Here is a 26188-nt window from a genome sequence, read left to right as displayed (position 1 = left end):
TCGTACGATTTGGTCACGCGGCAGTGGGCGACATAGATTGTGTAGTGGGTGTTTTGTGGCTGTGGCTGTGGGTGCTTCAGAGCCTGAGTCTGAGTGTTAGTGCGAGTATGTGTCTGGGGTGCATGGGCTGGTCCGAAGATGATTCGGTATGGTATTGGTTTGTAGCACCTAGTAGGAGCCTTGCTTTTTACTTTGATATCGGGCATTGAAGAATTGTTCAAGCCCGCTGCTAGCCGCGTCCCAAGGAGATAGCAATAAAGAATGCGAGCCTTGGTTGAACTTATGAGCACCGTCATGTTGTTAAGAAGCGAACAATTTATCAGAGGAAGGTAGGATCTTCTTGTGCCGGAGGGGCAAAGGTTCCGTTGTATGAACAAGATCTAATCACATTGTCATCGAGGAAGACCGTCAAGCTTCAGTTGTAAATCTCTAGACTCCAGGCCAAAGGCAGGTATGGCCGCTACAAGCTCTCTTGTGCCATAGTTAATCGACCCATTGCTAAGGTTGCTTCATTATTGGCTCTTTTTTGTCTCACAGCCCCGTCGAGAGGATGAGTAGCAAGTCCCTCACGGAGTTGCTCTTCGTATGGTACACAGGCAGGCCCCTAGGACTTGTAACGAGCGGTTGCCGGCGGAAGATCAAGGAACACTTTTGAGGGCTAGGAGAATTGATGGACGAGTAAGTGAGGCAAGTGGTGTCAAGGCATTGGTAGGGCTTTCGTTCATAGTACGAATATCGCTCGTCGCCATCTAAGTAGAACATAATTAATCAGTTGCCATTGGTGAGCATCTGGGACTTGAAGAAAAATTGTACTCACTTTCCAAAGAGAGGAATTAGGGTTACCGTTCATAGCCAGGTCATGAAACAGCATTCATGGATGTGTCGGGAACTTCAGCTCTCGACACACTAAAACTCACGTGCTTGTTGAGAAGTATATCTTCTCCCAATGGCATGAGGGCGCTCGGGTTTGCCAAAAACCCCTGGGCCCCTACCCATCGGCGAGCCCGAAACTGAGCTTGCCACCGGTACCGGCACAGCCAGGCAAATGCAGCGCCACAGAAATATGTACGGAGTACACAAGCGAGTTATTCACTCCGCAAATATAACATGAGCTGAAAGTTTCTAGAAAAGAAGCCAGCTGAAGTCTCGCAAGCCCAGAGTATCAAATTCCATATGTCAGGAATATCTCTTGTGAGAAATGACGCGTATTCGGGTCTTGTCTTTTGGGCGTCCAGTGCGCCAACTCACCGTTTTTTATTCTGGTGCCTAACGAGGGCTCACGAGTTGCATAATCCAGAGTGTGGCTTGTAATACCATAGTAGTAAAGGCCTCAGCTGGTTATGGATGAAGTGAAGCTCTGAAGGAAATCAGTTTTGATAATGAGGCAAGGCTCGATATGTTTGCTGGTTCGCCTCATTTATGCACTTGGCGTACGGGGATCAGGAGACAGATCGCAAGGATCGGGGATTTGCGGGCAATCACCCCGAAAGGGAGCCGGGGAGTCGGGTAGAAGGTAAGAAGTGGAAGGGGTATCCTTGTTGCTGGATAGGGTGGATGTGGAAAGGGCAGGGATGCTGCGAGCCATATCAGTTTGGTGGTGAGGCAGGATTGCTTCACTAGGATAGAAGCCAAAACATAGATACTTGGGTAAATACGGAGGTCAACATGATTCTGCAATGCAAATATAGACTAGTTCTTGACAAATTCTCCCACATTATTCCAGCTTCACGCCCGAAAGACAAGAAACAAAGATGTTCGCAACCTGGCGACCTGGGGACCTGTAAACCAACTTTGCCGTATACTCAAAGCCATCCCAGTCTGCCGCTCCAAAAAGTAGAAAACCCGAAGCCAAAAAAAAGGAGGCCTCCATCATGCCAATGCAGTTTTTCCTATCCATCTAATACTGGCAGTGCATTCCAGATACAGCATCCTCTTCAAACCTTAAGCCCCTGGACCGAGTCCACTAGAGCGTCGTACTCGGACAGCGAAAAGCTACGTTGGACGGATTCAACAAGAGCCTTGAACTGCGCGACCTCAGGAAGGCGCCTGGAATCTATCTTCATTCGATGCAATGCGGCGCTCCGAATGTCCGCGACTGTACCCGGTTATATTCCGTTGCATTGAACTGTTGACCTTGCACCGACATAATATCATGAACTTACCTGTGAAACACATCTTTAAGCCGCGTGCAATAACCGCGTCATCTTTCTTACGCGGTTGAAGAGCAAGCAGCATGATAGCTCCAGGGACAGTCCACTGTCCACCGAAACACTGCCTCGCAATGGACACCGCAGTCTCGACATTTCCAGCTGTAGTGGGAACGTATTCGGAGGCAACGAACTGCTCGCGGAACTCTAAAACACGCTTGGGCCAGCAACGCCACTGGTGCTTGTTACCAAGGGCAGGCTGCAGCTCAAATAGACCTAGGTTGATCATCTTCTGAACAGATGTACAGACGCACCGGTCCTGGATTGCCAGTCGACCCTGTGTCAGATACTCGCCAAAGTAGTACTCGCTTTCGCGAAACTCGACAAATTTCTGCAACTTGGTGTCAGCCTCCTGGAACGAGCGCATGATCTCCATGTCCTGGATGAACGTTCCAGCAGGGAAGAGCGTGGTGTCTAGAATAATCAGCTGAATGTGGCGCAGGTCATCTCCGTCTCGGCGGTGACGATACAGGGCGTACTGCAGTGCAAAGAGGAGAGAGCTGGTCCAGCTCATGAGATTGCAGCCGTCTGCATGTCCCTTCTGCCAGAGAAGGTGGTTGAGCAGGAGAGAGGCCGCTTTGGATGTTGGGAGCTGGAAGATATCTTGCGACTTTCCGCTTACCAGAGGCGGAACCGCGGTGGAGGCGGTGGTTGTTCCAGCGGACTGGGGCGCAACGAGGCGGTAGAGATATCGCGGGATGAAGTTTTTATTGAAAAGTGGTGTATGTTGCTCATACTGCGGGGTAGGGTTGAATGGAAGGGACATATGTTCATCAGAGGGCTCGACGTATGTGGCATTCATAGTGAAGGACGTATGATTTGAGAATTTGAGGACAAGTCAAGTTGCCTTGTAATGACAGAGGGGACACTAAATTCAACGTATGATGCTTATGGGAAGGATATGATGCTTATAGGAAGGAGTGCTTCCGACGTGGGAAACAGATTGTTATATACACTTAGGTAGGGTTAGTAACGTGCCCGGGCGTTGAGGCTCTCCGACCATGGCTTCTGGCCAGAGATCGTCAAAACAAGGGGATAGCAATGAGCCAAAAACGGGGCGCCAAACGGCATGAGTTGGCCAAGATAGGAAATATGCTTTTGGTGCCTCGCGTTGCCTTTATAAAAAGCCTCACCCTCGCGCTTTCCTTGCGGGCTCACCTGGACTAAGTACTAACACCTCATACCTACTCTGCCCATTCCGAAAATTCCAATCTACCTCCATTCCTCTACTATTGCCAGATTGACTCCGAGAAGGACATGAGCGTCCGATGAGAAGTTTTTCTATTTCTGGACACGCGCACATGCCACCAGCATCCTGCTGGGTGAAGAGGGTGAAAAGCCAAGGCTGACATATCGATACTACCCGCTGAACCATGCACCCCACAGGCTATAGAGGGGGGGCACAGCCTCAACATTCAACTTCTGGATTTCTCGTTCAAAACAAGCCTACGCATTCATATGCCCGTACTCTCCATTTAACTGGGCCGCATCGCCCAGTGAACGCTAACCTCACGAATGCGTTTTAGTGATGCAAACCGTAGCTTCGAGTCTGACGTTTGCTAGAACGAAGAATATTTATCGTGTTGGCACACTGAAGAAGGGTCATCCTTGATCTCGTGGGGCTCCCACGCGCCTAAGGGCCACGTTGTGCCTCTTACAGTAAGTATCTCGCCAGATTCGGACCCCACTGTTATGAACAAAGCCAGAGCTTCCGATAATACGACGATTGGCTTATAGAGCTTTCGCGATTGGCTAGCTCGTACCACGGTCATATTTCGAACCCTCGTCAAGCCTTTGGAGGAAATTAAGGCTATAGTCTCGGGACATTCCTTGACTTTGTTGACCTCAAAGCCAGGCTCATGTCTAGCATCCTTCGCATCTGGAGAAATTGGGCCCGGTTGTTTTCTGTGCCCGGGGTAGCCTTTCGATGGCATATCAACTGTGCTTCCCCCTTGCCCTTCACGCTGCCTTAAGCCCAGATGGCGGAGAAGGACTGCAATGCATGAGGCTCTTTCTATGACTCGAGGCACCGCAATGTTACTATTGAACATACCACTGCTCGGGCACAGGCATGCTACGACTAAAGCCCTTTTGGAGCCCGATTCTCTCAATCACGTGGAGGCGTGCAAGGTTCAGACAACACGGCTGCTCTGATCACCCCAAGGGCCGCTGAGCAGAGGGCATTTCTACGTCACAGGTGGGTATAGTCAAGAAGGCCACGGTGCAGTTTGCTAACTGCGCCATGCTGGATTCTCGGCAAGCGGTATGATGCGGTCCTCGGTCAGCCAGCATGAGTGTCTTCACCATCAGTACGATCAGTGCGTGCAATACAACATTATATCGCCGTCTGACGGCATGCGGTAACTGTTGCTCATAGCTCTGTCAACCTGACGTTGCACGAGCAAGTGACGCCGCGCCACGTCCCAGGGAGGCCTTTGCGCTGCGAGGCGTATCTCTTTCTGCCTTTCTATTATGACTGCGACCACCAGCTGAAGGCTTCCTAGACCGGAGGCAGAAATGGCTCAGAAGCAAATGCGGTTTCATAATTCCGGCAGCCGGAGGTCACCGCACTGGCTTCCAGTCAGCCCTATGGATTTGCCTTAACGGCGTTATGCGGCTCTTTGTGAGCCTCGATCAGTTGCCTTTGTACGGTCGACGTCCCTGCCATGCAGTCACGAGCGACTACGAACTGAACTAATGTCAGCTGAGTAGAATATAGGCAACATCGAGATGACGCGTCTACCTACCCGGTCTGAAGCGGACGGTATCAAATTCTTCCGACAATATCCTAGTATCCAGTGAATAACTTGAATGCTGAAGACCGTTTTTCTAGTCAGCAAGGTACCCGGGCCTGTCACGATGCATGACCAGTCCATCTCAAAGCTGCGCTTGCTGACCGTGCTTGATTGAGCCGGGAGGCGGTACCTATTCTCGCCTTACTCAGCCCGGTAGCAGGAAAAGAGGACATTGATGTTAACCAGGTGCGATTCAACAAAATGAAGCCTTTACTGCTATACTAGACCCCATCTATTCACAAGTCTCAGTGCAATACCGTTGCGCATGTTCACTTGCAGTGCAGAGCGGCGGCGGCAAATAGGGCGGCGCCACATCGTATCTTGACAGTGCTCAGACGTCCAATCATTATGTACAAGCATGCATACACACATACACAAATGGCTTAGCTTGCCTCGCTTTCAGCCTCGTCAGTGCCACCATTTAAAGATACAATCCCCCTCTTCTTCGCCGTGGTTTCAGCTCGATGTTCAACCTTCTCGGCCTCAAGCTCGCTCAACAATGTCGCCCGCTTCTACGCCGCAGGCTATGTCATGAGGTCTCGGGCCCGTTCTCTGCGGCTGGTTTTCTCCCGTAGACGACAGTACTGAACAAGGTCAGCGCCACAGAGTGCGTCAGGCTTGAAACAGGGGACCTCACCATTCTTGGTATGCATGGATCTTGGGGTTTCGAAGCCCCTTTCGCATGCGCAGAAGATATAGTTCGACCTCGGCGCGCGACCACTGCCGAATCAGACGTTATCATTGCATCGCATCCTATGACGGCGGCGGCAACTCACCTTCAGCACCGTGGTCAACAGGTACATGCTCCAACCCTCAATGCCTTCTTCCCATACCAGCCGGTTGATTCTGCCTTGAGCCTTGAGCCTCTGATCGCTCGGCCATGGACCGATCGGTACCTTGAATCGTCGCTCGGTGACGTCCACGAATCCCGCCTTAATCATCCGATCCTTTGCCTCGTCGATGATGCGCAGCGATTTTCCAAATGCTTCTCCCGCGGCCACTGAGACTTGCCCCCATTCCTCAAAGACCGTCCCGTCCGTCGAGCCATCGTCGGATTTTGGTACGACGGATTGCTCTGATTGCTCAATCCATGCGCCTGGCTTCAACGCTCTTTTCCACGGTCCAGTCAGCTTGTGAAGATTGCGCCGATCGCCCGGTTGACGTACGTTAATGCCTGCCTGTAAAAATGGTCCCAGTCTGCTACGCTCCCGTATAGAGCACGGATGTGAACAAAGTCAAAGACGTCCCGCCCGTATAGCCAGTCTTGCGTGCAGTCGTCGATTTCGAATTGTACATTTGGCGGGACCCAGGAGGGTTGGATGGGCGAGAGGTCGGTGCCGATGATGTGCGAGGAGGGGTTGAGGTCTGCGAACTCTCTGCGCTCGTTAGATTCATTTCTTGTGGGGTATCTATTGCAACCATACATCGCCCAGATTCCGGTTCCCGTTCCAACATCGAGGACTTTCTGCGACAGTTATTAACGACTCGGCGCATTGGCGAGATAGTGAGCTCACTTGTGGATCGTCTGTTATAGGCGCAAAATGAAGTCTGCCGCCTTTGATCATGGTATAGACATGATGTCTTGTCGATCCGGTCAGCGGTGCGCAAAGCGCTAGCCAGGGATAGGATCACTCACATTAAATCCAGATTATCCTGTGCCTTTTGGTCATTCGGGCCCCTATTCGCAATGTCACAGTCTGTCAGACGCTGGTCTCACGCTGTGCACCCAAGACTGCATACCAGTACGACCCAGCCTGATATGCGTGGTACCGCCTCCCGTTCTCGTAGCGGTACTCCACGATGCTGCTCCGCAGCGAGGTCAATTCCCTGATCGCGCAGCATGATCAGCCCATCACGCTCGTGATTCCCCATTCCGGGCAAAGGGGGTTGCGAAAGGAGAAAGCAAAACCGACGAGTTGTAGTCATCACTAAATACAGAGTCCGAGACGTCGCCGTGCTGTGCGCAGGTTCATTCCTATACGTTAGCGAGCCTAGACCGAGGAGGGTGCTTGGGCATGAATGGAATGGGCATGCCCGACACTTCCCGCGTCGGGCCCCTGTAAGTGATGCATGGTATGTAGATTACTTACATCGACGTCCACCTCTAGGTTAAGCTCGTCAGCCATTGTGCTGGGTATGTGTGCGCTCAGGACACGAGCAGGGATGGGCGAAGCCGCACGTTCATGGAGGAGGGAAATAATAATGATCACGGAGGACAAGGGACAGAAGGAAATATGGAACGATGGAACGGCCGGGACAGACGGAGGGTGGGGAGAGATCAGAATGAAGCAGAGAATGGACGCTGCGGCACGAGCGGGCCGGCCGACAGACACGATTCATGTTCGACCTGTCGACCCATCGCTCGCGGCATTATTGGCTGGTCGGCGTGATGGTCTCTTTCCTTTAATATCACCAGCCAATGGCATTGTTTCCCTCCCCCCCCCTTCGGCTGTCCAGGCCAAGCGGGGACGAAACGGGCGAAACGGTCCCCGCCGTCGGTGGCATGGCCGGGCCCGCAACACAAGTACGTGCGATCACACATTGAATCCTTTCTGTTTCTAATTCCCAATGTGCCGGGCTCCAAGCTGTGGGTAATGCTATGCTGTCCAGTAGTCCAGTGATCTGGGGGTTTAAATAAGCAGGCCCGGGTTTCTGGGTCGGCGCAGATGTCTCTGAGCTCTGAATGTGCATCCAACTCAAGCTTCCTGTATAATAAACGCCCCCGCCAAACCCTACCGCAGATAAAGTTCCGATGGATCAGGTCTCTTCTTTGCTCCTGCTGGCCGTCGCCGCACTAACCGTTTCTTTGTACCACCTCGTGCACTCCTTCTATTGGCACCCCCTGGCGCGCTTCCCTGGGCCTCCACTCGCTGCCTTGACAACTTACTACAGGGCCTACTACGACTGTCTGCCCAGCAAGTCCTTCGTCCACCACCTGGCCGAGCTGCACAAGCAATATGGTATCCGCCACCACAATCCTCTGTAAAAACAAACGGTTCTAACGATATGGAACAGGCGACATTGTCCGGATCGGCCCCAACGAGGTACGCACAGTTCACTTCCATTCAGAGCCAGAGCCATGATCGCACTCGACGTTTAACATAGAAACAGCTCCACTTCCACTCGCCAACCGCCTACCTGGAGATCTACAACCCCAGCAACCGCTGGGACAAGGAGAAGAACCTCTACCACAGCATGGGCGAGGACCGCTCCTCCTTCGGGTACCTGACCTACCGCGAGGCCAAGGAGCGCAAAGACATCCTGTCGCGTCGGTTCTCGCGCAAGGCCGTGCTTGAAGCGCATGGGATTGTGGAGGGCATTGTCAGTTAACCCTCCAACTTAATCTTACCTACCCCTTATCCACACTGGCTGAACTCTATTTTGCTGATTCCAGATCTTTGGGTCTCTCTAGGTTGTGGATCTTTGCAAGACGTTTGAGAAAAATGCCGGGCAGGCTATCGATTTGTTTTATGCGTTTCGGTGCATGTCCATGGATGTTATTACTTGTGAGATTCTATTCCCCGTCCGCTCACAAGTTAATTGCTGAGACAAAAGTTAGACCTATGTTTCGCGAAATCCGTCGACGCCGTGCACGCGCCCAAGTATGAAGCGCCTATTATCCTGGCCATGGACGCCTCGCAAAAGGTCTTTGCCCGGTTCAAGCACTCCAGCCTGTACAAGAATATAATCTTCAATTGCCCGCCGAAGCTTTCGAAGATCCTAAGTCCGTCTACGGCGGGGCTTGTTGATTTGCAGACTGTGCGTTGACCTCTCTTTTTCTCTCTCTATCCGCGCAATCCTCCATCTTGGAATATCCAATTGTTAACATCTGGACAGCTCCTCAAAGCCCAAATCCACCAACTAACAACCGATCCCTCACAACTCTCCAACCTCCCGCACAACACAACGATCTACCATGAGCTCCTGCGCCCGGGGGCGTACAAAGCCGGAACGGCACCAAGCTCAGGCAGTCTATACGAGGAAAGTCAAGCCCTGATGTTCGGTGGCGCAGATACAACGGGGATGACGCTCATGCATGGCTCATTCTATGTCCTGCGCCAGAGGGACGTTTACAATAAGCTGAAGGAGGAGCTCCGTCAGGCTTGGCCGGATCTTAACGGGGCTGCCCCGGGTTGGGAGGAGTTGGAGAAGCTGCCTTATCTTGTGAGTTCTCCTATGCTATATCCTGGCTTTTTGAAGGGAGGATGGGAATGTTTACTGATTCGTGTCTTCGCGTCTAGACGGCCGTCATCAAAGAATCCCTCCGCATTAGCCCCGGCGTGGCATCGCCTCTTCCGCGCGTCGTCCCGGCCTCGGGGGCTGTTGTTACGGGGACGCATATTCCCGGTGGCGTATGTTGCCTCCTCCTCCTCCTCCCCTTTCCCTTTCTTTCTTCTCATAACAACTAATTCAATCATACATACAGACAATCGTCGGCCATACGGCCCACTTCGTCCACAGCAATCCATCCGTCTTCGACCGGCCGACCGAGTTCCTCCCCGAGCGCTGGCTCGGCGAGCAAGCCAAGGCGAATGATAAATGGCTTCTGAGTTTCTCGCGCGGGCCGAGGAGTTGTTTGGGGATTCAGTAAGCACAAACCCTATTGAAAATGGAATGTATTCGAGTAGTAACTGACTAACGTTGTCTAGTCTCGCGTGGGCAGAACTGTACCTTACCTTCGGGCATGTGTATCGGAAGTTTGAGATTGAGGTTGATGGGGCGAGGTATGTTTCCCCTTCTTTCCTGTTTATTGTTGGCTATGAGTATGGGTATGGGTATGAATAGAACGGTTGCTGACTAGGCGGATGATGTATAGCCCGAATGAACTCAAGTGGAAGGATGCGTTCTTGCCGGACTATCATGGGCCGCATTTGAGGGCTAGGATGGCACCTTCTACTGCTTAGGAGGACGATCGTGGTGGGATGAATGGACTCCTATGTAGTGGGGGCGAGGCAGTCGCGGACTTACGAGGAATGGTAGGGGGCTATTCTCTAGGGACTGGCGATGCGCTTGAGTTCCGTTCATTATCTGAATATTTACTTTATCTCTATCCCTGACTTTGCATTTGTGGATCCTTTGAAAACATGGCATTATTTGCGATAATGTAAAGGAAGAAATCTCAGCGGGCCAAGATATATACTTTCACGTTTTTGTGCATCCAGCCCCTCACTTCACAGGAACTGGAAGATCAAATCAGTACAAAGGGTCTTCACTGTATTGACGTAAAACTACGGATGTGGAAAAGCGTGACATCAAGTGATAAGCACACTGCAGCAAGCCTGCCTGTACCGACAACAAAAGTCTGAAACATCCCAGCTTTCCCAGACACATAAATCCTAGGGTGCCAAACTCTGCCATACCCGCATTCAGCCATCACACAAATTCCCGTCCAGAAGAACTCAGACCGGTGGGCGATGTGCGTGACGTCTAGCATACATCCTAGCCTAGCCCGTCGCACAAAACCCCTTACCACGTCCACCTACCGGTCGGATGGACATACCTTCTAAGGCAAAAAGTACTAGACAATAACCCCTGCACATTTAGGGCACAGTCAAGGCCAACGGCATGCGCATAAGCAAGGCTACCGTCGGAATCGATGAGGCGCCGGCGGGGAGCCTTGCTGCCTTCCCCGACTCGCGAAGCTGAACGCCACCTGCATCTGCACCGTCAGCACGTACCAAGCATCATGCGGCTGAGGATCAACGTACATATGCAATGCATATCCGTATACGCCCCACCCCTCGAGAACCGAGAATGTGGGTGCGCGGCAGTCGGGCGTCCTCATGTTCTCACCGGCTGACCGGCAGCAAAAGCATGGAGTTCCATGCGCCCGTATGTACCCCATGCACCAATCAGGGTAGGGTAGGGGTTAGCTTTGCCCTCTTTTGCCCGTGGAGGGATAACAAAGCCTTTGTCATGTCTTACTGTAGCTATCTATTATCTAAAGGAAGGCCATGGAGATCTGGGGCTCTGCGGGTCAGACGGATCGGGCACGATGGGGCGAAAGATGGTTTTCAGCCTCAGCCTCAGCCTCCTTCGTCATCTATCTATTTGGAATTGTACGTACTAGTATTATCTAGTGTCTGGTGCAAAGAGAATGGGTTAAGTGGTTTAGTTAAGACGGTTATGTTGGCTGACCCGGGCTCTTGTAGCCGTGTCCCCCTCCTCCGTCTGATCAATCGACGCAACACAGTGAGAACGGCGTTTAATCTCTGGACTTTTGGGATAGTGACTGGGCGCCTGGGGTGTAAGTTCCAGGCGTTGCTGGCAGAGGGAACCTGCCTCGCTCCGTGCACTTTGCAATGGCAAGGAGCCTGGATGAGCACCAAGGGCATACATACCCGCCCATGCCCTCGTCCGGATGGGAAGGATGTAGAACTGACTGAATCATCGGGTCTGTATGCCCGGTTACTATCCTTTCATGGTGTCAAGAAAAGGTACTGTTGGATACAAGGCCGGTCGCTCTTGCCTTACGAAGAAGGCCCTGTTGCCACCAGGAAGGAGCTATGTAGGGAGAGAAAAAGCGGAAGGAACTATGATGGACTTGGGAAAGGAAGAGGCAAACCCGCAATGGACTGAACCAGCAGGAACGCTTCCCGTTGTACTTGCCTGTGGCATTCATCAATAACATTGAGCGAAGGGATATGGTTCATTAATCAGCCCTCGATCCCTCCGAGCCGAGACACATGGCACATCTATCCATCTATCCATCTACCTATTCCATCTAAGTCGAGTAAGCACTGGTAATAAACATCTCATCAAACCTCACAACCTTCCACTCGCCCGTCTCCGTATTCAGCGAAAGATCACTGTGCTTCACACTCCCCTGACCCGGCTGGAAATACCCAGCCTCAACCTCACCCCCCGCCAACGGCCTGGACAAATGACTATCGCTATGCTTAACAGTCCAGTTGGACAGAGGCAACTCCCAGCTATTCCGCGTCGCAACGCTCGGACACCCAAAGTACCGCGCCTCGGCCTCGTCCTGCCGAAGGTGCAGCTCGAAGTACCCGCGGTAGTAGCCCTCCACCCACTTGAGCTCGGGGTTTATGCTGTAGGATTGCGCGACGCGCTCGCCGTCTTCGCGGGAGGCGCTGCTGAGGCCGGGGCTGGAGACGGCTGTTCCGGCGAATTCGACGCCTACGGAGCCCGCGCCTGTCGCGTTGTTGTAGGGTCTTGTGCCTTCCCAGATTAGGTCGGAGACCTAGATAGGTGATCAATTAGCACCATCCAACCCTCTTCCCGAAATGTAGTAAAGACTCACCCAATTAACATGCGTATCCCCAGCAATATTGATATTATTCGTGATATCATTCTCATACATATGCTTCAGTGTACGGTTCTGGTTCGCGCGGTACCCGGTCCACGCATCAGCGTTGTAACTGAGCGACCCGTCCTCGCCAACCTGCTGGATATGCGCAAAGACAAGCTGGTTGCCGATAACGCGCCATTTCGCGCCGCGCTCTTTGCTGTCGGATAGTTGCCGGTAGAACCAGTTTTCTTGACGCGGGCCCATCAGGCTTCGGGCTGGGTCGTCGTGGATCGCTTTGATGTATTCGGTGTTGTCACCTGTCGCCCTGTTAGTATATGTATGCTGATTGGGGTAAAATAAAAGGGAATAGCTTACTGAGGTCAGTGATAGAGCGGTCGTAGTTGCGCGTGTCGATCATGATCAGGTCGAATAGGTTGCCCATCTTGAAGTTTCGCCAGATGCGCAGACCGTCGTCCATGTCGACTTGGCTGGTTTGCATTAGTTACTATGTATCCTGTCGTCAGAAGGGAGCGCAGGACAAACCGGATAGGCATCCACTCAAAGTACGCCCGGACAGCATTCATCTTGCGCTCGTCAACGCTAACTTGAGGTCCATAGTTATAGAAGGACTCCTCGGTATTGCGAAGGCCACTGAAGCCATCGCGGTATCCGTTGTTGGCGATCTCTGCTACCGTTAGCCTATCCAATCCATACGACTCGCAATTCGGATACTCGAGCTGACGCACCATGGTCATCCCAGACCGTAATCCAGGGGAAGTTCTGATGCGACGCGACAAGGTCAACATCGGTGCGGTACTGCCCCAGGCGCGCGCGGTAGTCATAAAGGCTAAAGATCTCGCGTTGAGGGAAAGCCGCGCGCTCATCGACACCGGGGACACCGTTCTCGTACTCGTAGATGTAGTCGCCCAGATGCACGACGTAGTCGACGTTATCCTTGCGGACGACGTTGCCGTAGGCGTTGAAGTACCCGCTTGCTAGAGCCTCGTTAGCATACATACCGAATAAACGTGGAAGAGAAGACACACGATAATTACTGCAAGAATGCACAGCAAGCTTAATCTCCTCCGCATCCTGCGACGCCTCAGGCGCAGTCTTAGTCCTTCCAAGAGGACTCACATTGTCCGAGTCACACACTTCAAACCGATACCAGTACGTCGTGAAGGGCTCTAGCCCCGTCGCCTCGACCTTGACCGTGTAATCGACATCACTGCTCGTATAGGCCTGTCCCTCATCAACGACGCTCGTGGCCTCCTTATCAGCGAAAACACTCCACGCAACGCAAATCGGATGCGCCGACGCCTTGGCGTACTTCTCGTTCTCGTGATCGTACAGCGGCACGTCTCCCGACACGGTCGTCTCGCTATCTGAGGCTTCGGACGAGGGCGCGACCCGCGTCCAGAGAATGACGCTGTCGTGGTACGGGTCTCCGGACGCGACACCGTGCGTGAAGTTTAGCGCGGATGCGTCGAGGGGAGTCTCGTCGCGCTTTGCGAGACTGCGCGCTTGGATGATTTTCGTGTCGATGCCTAGGTTGATGTGGTCGGCGTTCAGCGAGGGGCTGCGGTAGTTCAGGTTTCCGCTGTAGCTGGCGAGCGCCCTGCTAGGGAAGGAGAAGCCGAGGGCCAGGAGGGGGAGAAGCGTGCTGTAGACCATTTTGATTCTGGCTACGTCCTAGTCTAGATGGGTAGACCCGGGGACAGAGACAGGGATAGGGGGCCTCTTTGCTTTTGTCCGGTACTTGAGAGAGCACAAGGGGTCCTGCTGTTACACGGTGGCGCGCAGCTATTTATACTGTGTCTTGCGCTCCTCGAGCTTTATTGATCGGTGATAACCCGTTGACATAAGTCGTACTGATATTCCAGAGCCAAAACCAATAACAATCGCAGTCTCCCACACATGCCCCAGTTTAATCTCGCATTCCCGCTGCCATCTTCGTCCCGGTTGATTGAATGCTTTATCCAGAGATGGGGACATTGCGATAGACAAGGTCCCTGTAGCGGGAGAGGGTAAAAACAGGAACGAAATCGCAAGCCAAGAGCAATTGGAGAAACAACATGAATAAACGAGCCAGCATGACACGACGCGACATTATCAAGCAGGTAACGACACCCTCCCCCGTGCGAAATATCCTGTGCCTGATTGGCGCCGAGAGCAGTGTCGATCAAGTCTTGTGCTTCTTGATCAAGCCCGCCAATGCACAGCCAAGCATTGGCATTTCTCCCGCCGAATCGTGTGCGCCCAATCTGTAATCAGTCGAGGAGCGCCGTTCAAAGGTATAGACCTATGATTATGAAACGTTTCCGATCGGACGCAGGCTAGAACCTGGTTGTTAATATGCGTAGCGATATGTGGGCGCCAAGTCGCCCAGTTTCTCCTCCTCTTCTGCCGTGACGGTCACCCCCTCCGCTAGCATCCGCTCGCGCTGCTGGTTCTCGCGCCAGACGGCGAATAGGTACAGTGTTGCCATTACTCCTGAGAAACAAGCGAAGGAGATGCCGATGATGTACCCGTTGCGGTAGAGCGGCGCGTCTTTTTCAAGGAATGAGTATGTTCCGATGATGCCGCCGACTGTCCATGTCCACAATTAGTGACTACCAAAACGAATTTGGAGTCTTGGATGCAGTGGATAAACGTACTATTCCCAAACCCAACCTGAAAAGCCGTCCCAACACTCCGCCTTGTATGCCCACCAAGGTTCATCCCAAACCAGCACAGGAAAATCGGGCCGACGCTGTAGCACCCGCAGGTTATGAGGAACAGGGCGCCGTACTGGATGTTGTGGTGGACTGTCTCGCCGAGGCTTATGAGGACGCAGTATCCCGATATCCCGATGAGTATAGGGACCATAGCGAAGACGTAGCGGTTGCGGAAGTAGTCAGATAGACAGGCCATTAGCAGGGTGAAGCCGTATGCGGCGGCCCATGGAGGGACGGAGTAAAGCTGGGTTTTGATTTCTTGGTCATTAGCAAGGTATTCTCGCGTCGGTGATGGGATATTTACCTCCATAGCCGTATGTATGGATGATGGTCGGTGCAAAGTAAGCGTATCCTGCATTATCAGCGATGACCATCCTAGGGCAAGCGCAAGCTGGAGGGAACACACCGTAACCACTAACAACCTGCCCAAACATCATAAACGCCGCGATAAATATCTTCCCTGCAACAAAGATATCAGCCAACCCAAACCCTACCATCACCCCAGTCCAATCCTGGATAGATACTCACAATCCCTGAAAACCCTCAAAACATCCCACACCCCCATCCCCTGCCTCTCCGTCAACCGCCCCGTCTCCTCAACCATCTTATCCCTCAAAAATTCATACTCCCTCTCACTCAACCACTTACAGTCCTCGGGGAAATCCGGAAGCGCAAAGAACACCCCCACGGCCATAAGGCACGTCGTGCACCCTTCGAGGATAAACACCCACCGCCACCCGCTGTATCCTCTTATGCCGTCCATCTTCCCGATTGCGCTTGCCAGGAGGCCGCCGAATGCGCCGGCTAGGATCACAGAACTGGCGAAGAAAGAATACCGCTTTTGGGCTTCGCACCGCTTGTACCACATTCCTAGGAGGTAGACGCCTGGTGGGTGGAATGGGGTTTAGTTGAAGGGAAGTGAGTCTTGGACTGGTCTGGGGTGATGGGTGGGTGGGTGTTTTGGGAGAGGGAGGTAAACATACAACCAGGCATCATCCCCGTCTCGAACATTCCCAGGAACCACCGGGTGACCATCAGGGTCGTCCAGGTTTTAACGAGACCCTGGAAGATAAGAATGAGGCCGAAGCCAAAAACGCAGAACGAAACTGGTGTTGTTAGTCAAGCTAGGTTCCCTGTCCATTCGGCCTCTTCACAATTGACGGGAGTGGGGACCTACGCCAAACATGCGGCTTGAGCTTCTTGAGCAGGATATTCGAAGGAATTTCAAACAGGATATACGGGATGAAGAAGATCATTAGGGCCGCGTTGTACTTTAGCCCTTCGACTATGTTGAGGTCTTCTCGCATCCCAAGTACCGCTGCGTTGCCGATGTTGACTCTTGGTGGGATTAGTATATAGAAGTGATGGTTCCGCAGCAGAGGAAGGGAGTGGCTCACCTGTCAAGGAACGTGACCATATACATGATGCAAAGACATGGTAGCAGGTGTAAATCAATCTTGGTCATCAGCTTGCGCTCGTTGATCGGGTTGATGGCGGTCGCGCCGTGTTCGAGTTCTTTAACATCTGGATACAGTTAATAGAGTCAACACAGTTTCCCGAATTGCCTCCCAAGATCAAGGAGAAAGCATGGATGCCGTACCCTGTTGACCCGTCTCAATTGGCATTATTCAATGTTTATCTGAAAGAGAAACGATGAGAGTCCTGAAGCACCAGAAGCCATCCAACAACGAGATCTTTGGGAAAATATATACAGCAGCCGAGTCTTACCCAGACCAAGTAAAACAGTAGACAGACCCTCCCATCAACATGGAAACCCCTCATACCTCAAGTACGCCACAACCCAAAAACCTCCTTACCGACTGGAGCAGAGCAAACCAGCTCAGAGCGCCGTACCACAAGTTCCAGGCCGTTAGGACAATTGGGCTGGAACATGTAACCATGAGGCGCGAACCTGATTGTTCGGGCGGAGCAGAGGAAGTACTGGTTTGAACTTTGCAGAAGAGAGCTGTATCTAGTGATAAACACCTTGCTTGGTGCAGGTTCGGCTTGAGGCCAGTTCATGTCGTGTTGCTCTGTGATGGTCGTGACGGTGTTCTGGAACCGGTGCTGGAGAACGAATATTTCCTATGCGAACTGTTTTATGCAGCGTACAGAAACAGGTTCGTATTTGCCCAGAATGCAGTGGGCAAAATGCGTTGGGTTGCACTGATCAACATAGGTTTGGCTGTTGATCTGCCGTGCTGCCCTTGCATGCATGGTGCTTAGAAAATGCTTGTATGAGGGATTTACACTGGGCGGACTCTACTGACGAATGACCTCAAGAACTAATCTGCATTGCCTACTCTATCTCGCGTACAATCTGTAGGTTGGACGAGCGCTCGTGACCATTCGGTGTTTGTTCTAATGATCCAGCTCAGACAGACCGTCCTTAGGATTTCCAAACTCGACAGCGATTCATTCTGATGAACTTCGAACCCCATGTTCGATACCGTCTCCAGATACATCCACCACTTATTCGGTTCCTTCGACATCCTCCTCAACATCAGGGCCATAGTCCCCGTAGCTCGCATACTCGCCGTAGTCGCTATACGCACCGTAGTCACCGTACGAAGCGGGCGGGGTAGGCGTCGCAGTCGCAGATTCCGACACAGTAACTGAGGGGGTGGGCGTAGCGACGACGGGGGTACTCGAAGCATCCTGGCGCTTTTGCTGCTGCTGGTTTTGGTTGGCCGCGTTCATCATTGGGTGCTTCTCGTTAAGCATGGGGTGGTTGGCCATGTTCATGTCCATGCCCATGCGCATGTCCGTTCCCATAGCCATGTCCGTTCCCATAGCCATGTCGCGCTTCCGGTTATCGGTGGTCATCTCCATTGGGTGGTTTTCCCTAATGATCGCGGGGTTGGGCTGGTCCATCTTGTTCATGGCCATCGCTTGGGCTTGAGGGGTTGTGACGGAGTTGGCGTCGCTCATTGGGTGGCCGATTGTGAAGGCCGCGAGGGCGAGGAGGCCGACAGGGATGAGGTGCATGGTGGCTCAGTAAAGAATTCTAGGCCGAGACTAAGTTGGGGGGAGGAGGGGTGAGAAGGTTAAGATCGATGTGGCGTTGGCTGGTGGAAAAAGCCTGAGATCTCGATATAGATCCATGGAAGGCAGGGAACAGTCGCGATATTTATATTGAACGAAACGTCGATCTCTAGACGTCCAACAGCAGCTCCCTCGTATATTTTGCATCTTTACGCGTAAGCTGGCTACCAAGACGGGTACTCTGGGTGTACTCTCTTGCTCCGAACCCCCGTCTCCCTAACATGGCTGTTTGTTAGGTAGATGGCCTGGATGCGGGTGCAGTGATGCAGTGTTACATGAAGCCTCACAGGAGCAAACGGCTCTGCGGGCCTGGCCATTCCCTTGCCGTTTCGACTCACGACTAACAGTGCTGGACCTGCCGGCGCTGGTTCGTCGCGCATTTTTCGAAGCCCCCTTGCATTTCGCCTCATGGTCCTCTCTGTAAGCAGTAGACTGGGTCGAGACCCTGGATTGCCACCCAAAATAACATCTTCCTAGATACCGTGGTTCACACAGATATAGCAGACAAAATAGATACCCCCTAATATCCAACCCATGACACAGATCGGCCGGTACACGATCCCTGTCCTACCGGGGACAAACAACCGTTTTGCAACCTGCATGCAATTGTATCGGCCCAACGATAGAAATTAGCCGATGTAACGCCCAGGACTCCTTGGTCAATTACACTCCTGCCTACCTTAGGTAGGCACTTGCTTCAGGGGATCAGCTGAGCGGGTGTTGCCTTGCAGTCCTGTGGTGCAGTGCAGAGCTTGATGCCGATGCAGGACATTCATTCATTCATCCATTCATCAGCTCCCCGCCCCCTTCCTTCCCAGGGGTGGCTTGTCTATCAACGGACTACTTGGAACTCGGATTCACTAAACCACTGCTTGAGTCTGGATTTTGAGCGTCACTTTCTTCGTCATGGTTAAACATTCTTCGTCTGTTTGCAACGAGGAAGTGGATGTCTCGACCAACAACTCGAAAAGACAGAAAAGCCCTTGCCAAAGTCTGAATGACGTCGATACTGAGACAGTGCCATTAACGAGACGACGAGGCGTTGATTTCCGCCAGCAACAGCACCTCCTAGCTCAACAGTTCTGGAGAGCAAACATGGAGAAAGATAGGGCACCTGCAACCTCACGGAATGATCCTCAGGGTGAGGATACTCCTACCGGGCGATGTTCGTACGATTCCGAAGGCTACAACGAAACCGCATCTTCATTCAGCTATCAAGCCGGCAAGCGCCAACGCGGGTGCTGCTTTTGGTGGACCGTAGTCCTCTTCATTTTAACGAGCATACTCGCTTGCCTAGTGGGCGTCCTTATTGGGTATCAGCAGCGCGACCTCGACAAGGTCTGCTCGAGGCATACCTCGCATTATTGTACAGTAGTGACCTTCGAGATGACGAAGACAAACCTTTGTAATTTGACTAACTGATTCAGCACCTGTACTCTCCGACGTCCCCATCAAGTATCACCAGCAACGCTTCAATGGCTCTCTCTTCAAGGAGAATATCTACCGCCAAGATGCCGGGCCAGAGGTCGATGCTGCTTGGGAAGCGCTGGGTGCTAATTGTACGTACATACCTTGTCCGTGAGACTTGGACAGGTATCCGGAAAGCGTACTAACCTTTTAGACCGAGCAATCCGTGTTCCCGTCGAAGAAGCCGCGAGGTCTGGAATCGCCGCCGACCAGGTCCAGATCAGCGAGGCTCATGGTGGAGGGTATCCGGCTAATGTCGAGGGGCTGCATCACTTGCACTGTCTGGTTGGTCAAGCCCTGCAAATTTTCGGACCCTGAAGTCGATACTGACCGGGCTCACCGCAGAATCTCCTCCGCCAAACCCTCTACTATAATTACGACTACTACCACGCGCAAGGCGCCGGGGCGTTTAAGAACGGCGACTTCGTTGTTCGGCGACACGTCTGTTCGTTTCCCTTTCTGCACCCTCTTTTCCGGAGCAATTTGGGGAGTTAATGTACTAACAAAGTCAGCACACTGTCTCGACATCCTCCGCCAGCAACTGATGTGCACAATCGACGTCGGGGTCCTAGGCCAAGTATGGACTCACCCCGGAGACCATCCATCCCCGTTTGTCGATTTTAATACGGAACATCGGTGTCGGAACTTCGAGGATATACGCGAATGGGCGGAGAGGAATCAGTTACCGGAGCATCCGCCGAAGGACTTTTTGAAGCCGCCGGGAAAGGGAGATACCGTCTATGACACAACTCCTTAGTGTATAGAGCATGTCTGCCGGAGGGTCAATGCGGCAATGCGGCACAGACAAGACAACGCTCGATAACGAGATGTACAATAAGACTCATAAAAAAAAGGTATCAGCATTAGCTTAACAAAATGACGGTGCCCCCTTCAAAAACAATTCCACTCCCCTCAATCGTCAACTTCGTCACCAGTCCCTCCCAACCTCATCCTAGCAGACTTCATATTCGCCCCCTCCGCACCAACAATACTCCCAACCCACTTCTTCTCCCCCTTCTCCCCCTCCCCAGAAACCGGGAAAACAGCACTCGCCAATCCCGTCGGCTTATAATTAATATAAACAGTCTCCCACTGCCCCGCGGGCGCCTCATAAACCTCATGCATGATACTGATATCCGGGTGTTCAGCGGCCGTCCGATTCCACCAGTCCCAGCCGGCGCGGTGCATAGGGCCGTGCGCGAACTTGTGCACGCCGGCCATGGTGCGGAAGTAATAGACTGTCATTGTGGCTTGCGCGGCGTTGTGGGTTGAGTCGGTGTTTGAGATGTAGGAGGTTGACGTTAGGACTATGTTGAGTTTTTGTTAGATTGTTCAGCCGGTTAGGAATAGGGTATGAAGGAGATGGGGATGAGACATACAGCCGTATTCCTCGCGATTTGCCTCGAGGTCGCGAACCATATCCTCCAGGTACCCGCCGACTTTGAGAAATGCCGGATAGAGAATACCAAGGGGGCTGCAGGTGCATCGTTCTCGTCAGACTTGCTAATTGTCTCCAAGGATGCTCGTTGTACATACTGGTTCGACTTGGCCCCCAAAAGAAGCACAGCGACACTATCCCTCGACGAGCGTTCTCCAAACTCGCCGTTCTGATCCGGTAATTGCGCCGAGAATTTGCGCGTGATCACACCGTCCATCGCGGGGTTCGACTTCAGGCCGTACATTGTGAGGAGAACGTCGAGAGCGCGATAGGCAAGGATTAAAACCGCGGGGATGAATGTAAGCGCTGTTGGGAAGAGCCATGTGAGGAGGCCTTGGAGGGATGCGGCGAGGAGGAACCAGCTGGAGGGTTGGAAGTTGTTTAGGAGGAGCTGTGCAGGAGATGAATTAGATTTTTGGCGCTTTTTCCTTCTCTTAGAAAGTTGAGGGTGCATACAGTGCGACGAGTGATTTTGCGATCAAGTTGTGACTCCGGGGGGACGGTTGTCGGTCCAAACAGCGGTTGCAGGGGTGCCATTTTGAACGTCGCTTTTGTTTCCTCCAGGCGACGGAGGGACTGGGAGATGTTGACAGCTTTAAACGGGAGTTGGAGTTGAGAGACGTGGACTCGTGGACGTGGAGCCCTTATATGTACCCAGTTTCGATACCCACAGCACTAGGTCAGGAAGATCGTCTCAGGTGAGGTAGATAAGTCAGTGTCCGCATTACCTAACCGCGCTGGTAGATACACTCAGTTGGTTAATGAACAAGAGGGGAACATTGACTTACTTGTACTCTAAGCGCCACCAAGAGCCCACTTGATCTGTCAGCACTCTGCAGAGGCGATGACACAAACCTAGGCGCCAGCCCAATGGCCGCCACCAGATTAGCGACGAAGCTTGGCTCGATGGAGAGGTCTTCAACCGCGCATGAACATACGCAGTGGGGATCAGAATCCGTCAGCTTATCCAAATGCCTGAATGTAATGTGAATCACTCCGGCCAGCTGGAACGGGGGGCTCCAGCTGAAATTCCCGAATACGCCGAGCCCTGCGGGGGGAAACCTCGAGCCCGACGCCGCGTCCGTGTCCGTGTCCGATGGGACGTGCATGTCATTAGGCAAACGAATTAGAGCAGTTTCTTGGTGTCTGGGTCCGTGGGAATCTAAAATGGCTTTCGAAGGATGATTTGACGCAAGTAATATCTCGGCGTCGATTACTTAACGGAGGCAGCCACCCGAGGACGAGTTTCGGTGTACGTCTACCTGAAATGTTTGAATGCTGACGGTGATTCGATTCGAACGATCGTGCACTCAAATCATAGGTGTCGGTATTTTTCTACGCCAACGTGCGCACCGCGATCGCCAGCCCTAAAGCCGCTCTTGCTTCCCGCAATGAGGCCGCAGCGTTCATGGCTCTCACACCTTCCAAGCGGATAAAGCACATTCCACCCAGAAGCAGCATAATAGCTGTGCTCGAATAGATACCGAAATCAAAGGAACCAGGTGAGCCATGAGATAGCAATCGAGGTTCCCCAGTGTATATGATCCACGCCCAGCACAAGTCCAATGCCAGCGCCAGGACCGAATACAACGCCATAGACGAGCGAGATGCTGATTGCCATTCCGGCTGCAGGGCCGATGCACATGCCGACGATGAAGCCACAGAGACGGTCCTCGGCGCGGGTGGTGACGGTTTTGGGACTCTCGGGCACAGCGGTGGAGGATGGGCATGGGGGCGATGGTGCAGTGCGAGGGTCCAAGAACATGTTCTTTTTCATCTGATCAAACCATCCAAACTGCAACGTTTTGTCCTTCGAGAACCCAAGTGTCTTCTCCATGTGCGACCAATTCTCCTCATTGATGATAGCCTTCGCCTTTTGGATCTTCCCATACGACAAGAGGGCGTCTCCAAGGTCCTGTGGCTGTCCTGAGATCGTGTGAAGACCGTGAACCCAGCCCGTTGTTCCATTGAGGTACTCGACTTTGAGGAGGATGGTCGGCCGGTTGTTGAGTTCGCTGTTGTACGGACAGCCCGCGAAGGAGAGGAACCGTCTGATCGTGGATAACAGTGCGGTATCTAGGATTATGGGCTTCTGAGTGTCAGTTTGGGTATGGGGGCTTGGCTTCCAGGGACTCACGCTTGTGTGCGGAGGGCGTTCGACGGCATCGTTGGCTTGCTGGAGCTGTCGTGAGCTTGGGCGTGGGGCCAGGACTCGCTCTGGGGACTCAAGAGCGTGATGGCCTGGGGTGGCTTGTTTTGGCATTCTGTCTGATGCGGTTTGTTGTTCGTTGTATGGATGATATTCTACCAGCAGATCCTAACACAAGATGAGGAAAAGGGGAAGAATGCCGGGGTGAGACGCATTTGGGATGGAATGAGTACTGCACCATGTTTTACTCCGAATTAAAAAGCTACTAGAAACTTCATTGTGTGCAAGCGTTCATTTGTCATTCACACAAGGAGTGAAAACAATACAATACTAAAAGGGACAGGTGAGGTCACTCTTTGTGTATACAGCAAAAGCCCCAGCCAATAGCATCTGTAAGTACAATTTAGTGATTGAATGTGAAGGGGCACTGAAGCCAGAGGGTCTAGACCGCGCCCAACATACAATAAGATTTGCGCGGGCTGGCAAAGGCAATGCAGCTCACCCGGGGTATCTTAGGCTTCGTGACACTTCCAACAGGGATGATGCGTCCGACCTCAGATCCTCTCTCTTGAACCGAGACCAGCATGGGAATTCATCATACCTTCGCAAATTTACCCAGAAATGCAAGTATTCACTGGGAAAGCGCGATGGACCGCCTGCCGCGTCCCTCCTGCTCATTGCGGGAGAGTCTACCTCGCGCCGTCCATTCGAGAATCCTCTGCGCCATTGCAAGGAAGGTGCGATCAACGTAACCAGGCCCTTGTTACTAAAAGCATGTAGAATCACGTCGGCCGGGTGAATACTAGAATGCATGATAGGCTAATGTCGGGACGCCGGCCGTGCACGTCGTTCTTGGTTCCCGAATACCCTCAATAGCCGCCGGGTAACGAAGCCCGGAGTCGACCACTAGATATCTTCCCGATACACTGGTTCATAGCCGCCCGAGACTCCTTTGCGCTGGACCTGCACTATAAAGATCAGATTCATATAAAAATTCCCTAGCCGGCGTCTCTTGTTACCCTTAACCGCCTCTCAACTGATTATCTTGCCTTCTCAAGGCCCAGTCATTCCTCGGGTCAAACTCCTAGCATCATGTCATCTTCCAAAATTACGGCATCCGACATAAAAGTCGTGAAGCTCGGTGATACCTACAAGGTCGAAGGGTAGTGTGATTCCCCCATCCTTTCACCTCCGCTGGAACTCCATGCCCTAACTACCTCCAGCCGCCCCCGCGAAACCTTCGAAATCATCAAAATCTACCACCCCCCAAATATCCCCGGTAAACAGATTATCGTCGGCCGAATCCTCATGGACCCAAACACTGCATCGCCACCCCATACACACGGTGGCGCGGCCATCGTCGCTGTTGTAACTGAGGGAACCGTCTTGAACCAGATGAATGATGACGACCCAATTGTTACCGAGCAGGGGGGATTCTTCTATGAGGCGCCTGGGTGTCATCATGTCAGGAGTGAGAATAACACTCAAGAGAAAGCGGCGTTTATTGCGGTGTTGGTTGTTGATGATGAGGTTGTTAAGGATGGTTATCAGAAAATTTTTGTATTGGATGCTGAGAGGGAGGGATCTCAAGTTGATACTTAATGTTCTTACCATACGGCTCTCCAAGAGAAATTCCTGCTTAACTTGGCAGCAGAAGAGATTGATAATGGCTAATGGATCTTGCGGTATACAGTCTTTCTAAGTCTATTCCTGAGCTTACCCCTTGCGCAAGCACAAAACCACCCTGGTAGCACTTCTTCTGTCTGGGTCCTCGGTGGCCGAGACACTCATGATCATCGCGCACTGGACCGATGATGCGGAGAGGTCTTTTGAGGTGAGCCCTGGTGATGCGTATCATTGACCACTTCACAACATTTACCTGCTATAGTTCCATTGCTTCGCAGCAAGATAGTTTCATTCACTGTGCATTTCCAACATCTCAAATAACGTCAAAATCATACCATAAACGTTCACATCGTTCAATCGAATCTCGAGCGATTCAACGAGAAATCAATCACAACCTTCCCCCTAGCATGCCCTGTATCGACCCGCCCAAACGCCTCGCGAAAGCGCTCCAGCGGCCAAACACTATCCACAAACCCGCGACACTTGCCCTCTTCAATAAGCCGAGTGATAGCCTCCAGGTGCTTCCCATTCGGCTCCATGATGAAGAACGTATCAGCCACATCATTAACCTCACATCCCTCAGGTCGCACCTGCCCCGGTGGCTGAAAAATACTCAGTACAGCCCCTCCATCCTTAACAGCCCACCACGCATCACTCAACGCCTTCTGCCCAATACAATCAATGACAACGTCGACCTTTGCCTCGCAATGCCCAGCCGACGCCCAAGCTTTGATATCCATAGTTCGATAATCAAGTACCTCATCAGCCCCCAACCCCCTCACAAACTCCAGGTTATGAGCGCCACAAGTTCCAATCACACTCGCCCCCGCCAACTTTGCCAATTGTACAACCCATGCCCCAACGCCTCCAGCCGCTCCGGTAACAAGAACCCTTTTCCCCTTCCACCTACCACACTCCAAGCCCCCGATCCCCGCGTGAACAAAAAGAGCCTGCCAAGCCGTCATCGCACTCAACGGGATAGCGGCGCATTCCGCCCAGGATAGACCGCGCGGACAGTTAGAGAGTTCCTCGGTAATGCTGATGGTGTACTCGCTTGCGGCCCCATTACGGATGTAATTCGCGCGCGTGTACACTTTCGTCCCGGGGGGGAATGGCGAGTCTGGCGGAGCGGAGACGACGGTTCCTGCGAAGTCGGGACAGGGAATGAGGATGCGCGGTGTTGCGGGTGGGAAGTTTGCGGGCCAGAGGAGTTCGCCGGAGCACGGGGCACATGCCTCGACGCGGACGAGGTGTTGGGGTGTATTTGGGGTGGGGGTTGGCGTTGGGACTGTGGTGAGAAGGAGTTCGGTCGATTTGGGGTCCGGTTGGGTGAGGGCATGCATTGTTTTGGGGATGGTCATAGAGGAGGTCATTGTTCTGGATCTGGAGAATATTCAGAACAGGGGGATGGCAACATACTTATCATTTATGCTAAGCTGGGCTGATTTTATGAGACCAATGCCCTTTTGCCACCAAGCTGCAAGTAAGAGAC

General features: G+C 52.6%; 12 protein-coding genes across 12 annotated transcripts; 4 read left to right on the top strand and 8 right to left on the bottom strand.

Annotated features, from left to right (window-relative positions):
• Positions 1–1934: 1934 nt before the first annotated feature.
• On the bottom strand, positions 1935–3009 carry BDV17DRAFT_285337 (uncharacterized protein; the record flags this gene model as incomplete). Its single annotated transcript, XM_073760696.1, has 2 exons — positions 1935–2095; positions 2163–3009. 2 exons carry the CDS (start codon positions 3007–3009, stop codon positions 1935–1937), a joined length of 1008 nt encoding a protein of 335 aa, XP_073610390.1.
• A 2522-nt stretch (positions 3010–5531) lies between these two features.
• On the bottom strand, positions 5532–7128 carry BDV17DRAFT_285336 (class I SAM-dependent methyltransferase; the record flags this gene model as incomplete). Its single annotated transcript, XM_073760695.1, has 10 exons — positions 5532–5586; positions 5640–5722; positions 5779–6112; positions 6169–6378; positions 6427–6467; positions 6517–6583; positions 6639–6680; positions 6743–6829; positions 6916–6959; positions 7093–7128. 10 exons carry the CDS (start codon positions 7126–7128, stop codon positions 5532–5534), a joined length of 999 nt encoding a protein of 332 aa, XP_073610389.1.
• A 626-nt stretch (positions 7129–7754) lies between these two features.
• On the top strand, positions 7755–9906 carry BDV17DRAFT_285335 (cytochrome P450; the record flags this gene model as incomplete). Its single annotated transcript, XM_073760694.1, has 10 exons — positions 7755–7962; positions 8018–8046; positions 8114–8323; positions 8415–8508; positions 8562–8761; positions 8840–9166; positions 9244–9354; positions 9429–9589; positions 9652–9726; positions 9819–9906. The coding sequence occupies 10 exons, from the start codon at positions 7755–7757 to the stop codon at positions 9904–9906; spliced, it is 1503 nt and encodes a 500-aa protein (XP_073610388.1).
• A 1069-nt stretch (positions 9907–10975) lies between these two features.
• Positions 10976–11653, top strand: BDV17DRAFT_235365 (uncharacterized protein). Its single transcript, XM_073755866.1, has one exon. It carries the CDS (start codon positions 11129–11131, stop codon positions 11579–11581), a length of 453 nt encoding a protein of 150 aa, XP_073610387.1. The 5' UTR covers positions 10976–11128; the 3' UTR covers positions 11582–11653.
• BDV17DRAFT_235364 (alkaline phosphatase D family protein) lies at positions 11654–13971 on the bottom strand. Its single transcript, XM_073755865.1, has 6 exons — positions 13301–13971; positions 13001–13249; positions 12798–12939; positions 12630–12742; positions 12267–12571; positions 11654–12206 (listed from the first exon to the last, which is right to left on the bottom strand). The coding sequence occupies exons 1-6, from the start codon at positions 13926–13928 to the stop codon at positions 11727–11729; spliced, it is 1917 nt and encodes a 638-aa protein (XP_073610386.1). The 5' UTR covers positions 13929–13971; the 3' UTR covers positions 11654–11726.
• A 67-nt stretch (positions 13972–14038) lies between these two features.
• BDV17DRAFT_301698 (major facilitator superfamily domain-containing protein) lies at positions 14039–16436 on the bottom strand (the record flags this gene model as incomplete). Its single annotated transcript, XM_073764302.1, has 8 exons — positions 14039–14843; positions 14912–15229; positions 15276–15323; positions 15378–15431; positions 15500–15856; positions 15955–16077; positions 16149–16309; positions 16369–16436. 8 exons carry the CDS (start codon positions 16434–16436, stop codon positions 14605–14607), a joined length of 1368 nt encoding a protein of 455 aa, XP_073610385.1. The 3' UTR covers positions 14039–14604.
• An 820-nt stretch (positions 16437–17256) lies between these two features.
• BDV17DRAFT_235347 (uncharacterized protein) lies at positions 17257–18070 on the bottom strand. Its single transcript, XM_073755864.1, has one exon. The coding sequence runs from the start codon at positions 17957–17959 to the stop codon at positions 17444–17446; it is 516 nt and encodes a 171-aa protein (XP_073610384.1). The 5' UTR covers positions 17960–18070; the 3' UTR covers positions 17257–17443.
• A 1041-nt stretch (positions 18071–19111) lies between these two features.
• Positions 19112–20240, top strand: BDV17DRAFT_285332 (oxidase ustYa family protein; the record flags this gene model as incomplete). The annotated part of the gene is made up of 6 exons (XM_073760693.1): positions 19112–19157; positions 19200–19382; positions 19444–19575; positions 19638–19768; positions 19829–19928; positions 19996–20240. 6 exons carry the CDS (start codon positions 19112–19114, stop codon positions 20238–20240), a joined length of 837 nt encoding a protein of 278 aa, XP_073610383.1.
• Positions 20241–20395: 155 nt separating this feature from the next.
• fmaE (monooxygenase fmaE) lies at positions 20396–21458 on the bottom strand (the record flags this gene model as incomplete). The annotated part of the gene is made up of 4 exons (XM_073760692.1): positions 20396–20790; positions 20863–20957; positions 21020–21312; positions 21378–21458. The coding sequence occupies 4 exons, from the start codon at positions 21456–21458 to the stop codon at positions 20396–20398; spliced, it is 864 nt and encodes a 287-aa protein (XP_073610382.1).
• A 437-nt stretch (positions 21459–21895) lies between these two features.
• Positions 21896–23418, bottom strand: BDV17DRAFT_276690 (uncharacterized protein). Its single transcript, XM_073759368.1, has one exon. It carries the CDS (start codon positions 23182–23184, stop codon positions 22411–22413), a length of 774 nt encoding a protein of 257 aa, XP_073610381.1. The 5' UTR covers positions 23185–23418; the 3' UTR covers positions 21896–22410.
• Positions 23419–24162: 744 nt separating this feature from the next.
• Positions 24163–24672, top strand: BDV17DRAFT_296254 (cupin domain-containing protein; the record flags this gene model as incomplete). Its single annotated transcript, XM_073763255.1, has 2 exons — positions 24163–24233; positions 24294–24672. The coding sequence occupies 2 exons, from the start codon at positions 24163–24165 to the stop codon at positions 24670–24672; spliced, it is 450 nt and encodes a 149-aa protein (XP_073610380.1).
• Positions 24521–26185, bottom strand: BDV17DRAFT_276687 (NADP-dependent oxidoreductase). The gene has a single exon (XM_073759367.1). The coding sequence runs from the start codon at positions 26067–26069 to the stop codon at positions 25050–25052; it is 1020 nt and encodes a 339-aa protein (XP_073610379.1). The 5' UTR covers positions 26070–26185; the 3' UTR covers positions 24521–25049.
• Positions 26186–26188: the final 3 nt, after the last annotated feature.

Source organism: Aspergillus undulatus, assembly GCF_047715775.1.
Source record: "Aspergillus undulatus strain CBS 261.88 unplaced genomic scaffold BDV17scaffold_87, whole genome shotgun sequence".
Classification (NCBI taxonomy): Eukaryota; Fungi; Ascomycota; class Eurotiomycetes; order Eurotiales; family Aspergillaceae; genus Aspergillus; species Aspergillus undulatus.
This window is presented reverse-complemented; position numbering and strand designations above follow the sequence as displayed.

Coding starts and splice junctions, on each gene's coding strand:
- BDV17DRAFT_235365 (XM_073755866.1), top strand. CDS start 11,129: ATGTTGGCTGACCCGGGCTCTTGTAGCCGTGTCCCCCTCCTCCGTCTG.
- BDV17DRAFT_235364 (XM_073755865.1), bottom strand. CDS start 13,928: ATGGTCTACAGCACGCTTCTCCCCCTCCTGGCCCTCGGCTTCTCCTTC. Junction 13,250..13,300: donor GCATTCTTGCAGTAATTATC/GTGTGTCTTCTC, acceptor ACGAGGCTCTAG/CAAGCGGGTACTTCAACGCC. Junction 12,572..12,629: donor CCGCTCTATCACTGACCTCA/GTAAGCTATTCC, acceptor ACAGGGCGACAG/GTGACAACACCGAATACATC.
- BDV17DRAFT_235347 (XM_073755864.1), bottom strand. CDS start 17,959: ATGCACCTCATCCCTGTCGGCCTCCTCGCCCTCGCGGCCTTCACAATC.
- BDV17DRAFT_276690 (XM_073759368.1), bottom strand. CDS start 23,184: ATGCCAAAACAAGCCACCCCAGGCCATCACGCTCTTGAGTCCCCAGAG.
- BDV17DRAFT_276687 (XM_073759367.1), bottom strand. CDS start 26,069: ATGACCTCCTCTATGACCATCCCCAAAACAATGCATGCCCTCACCCAA.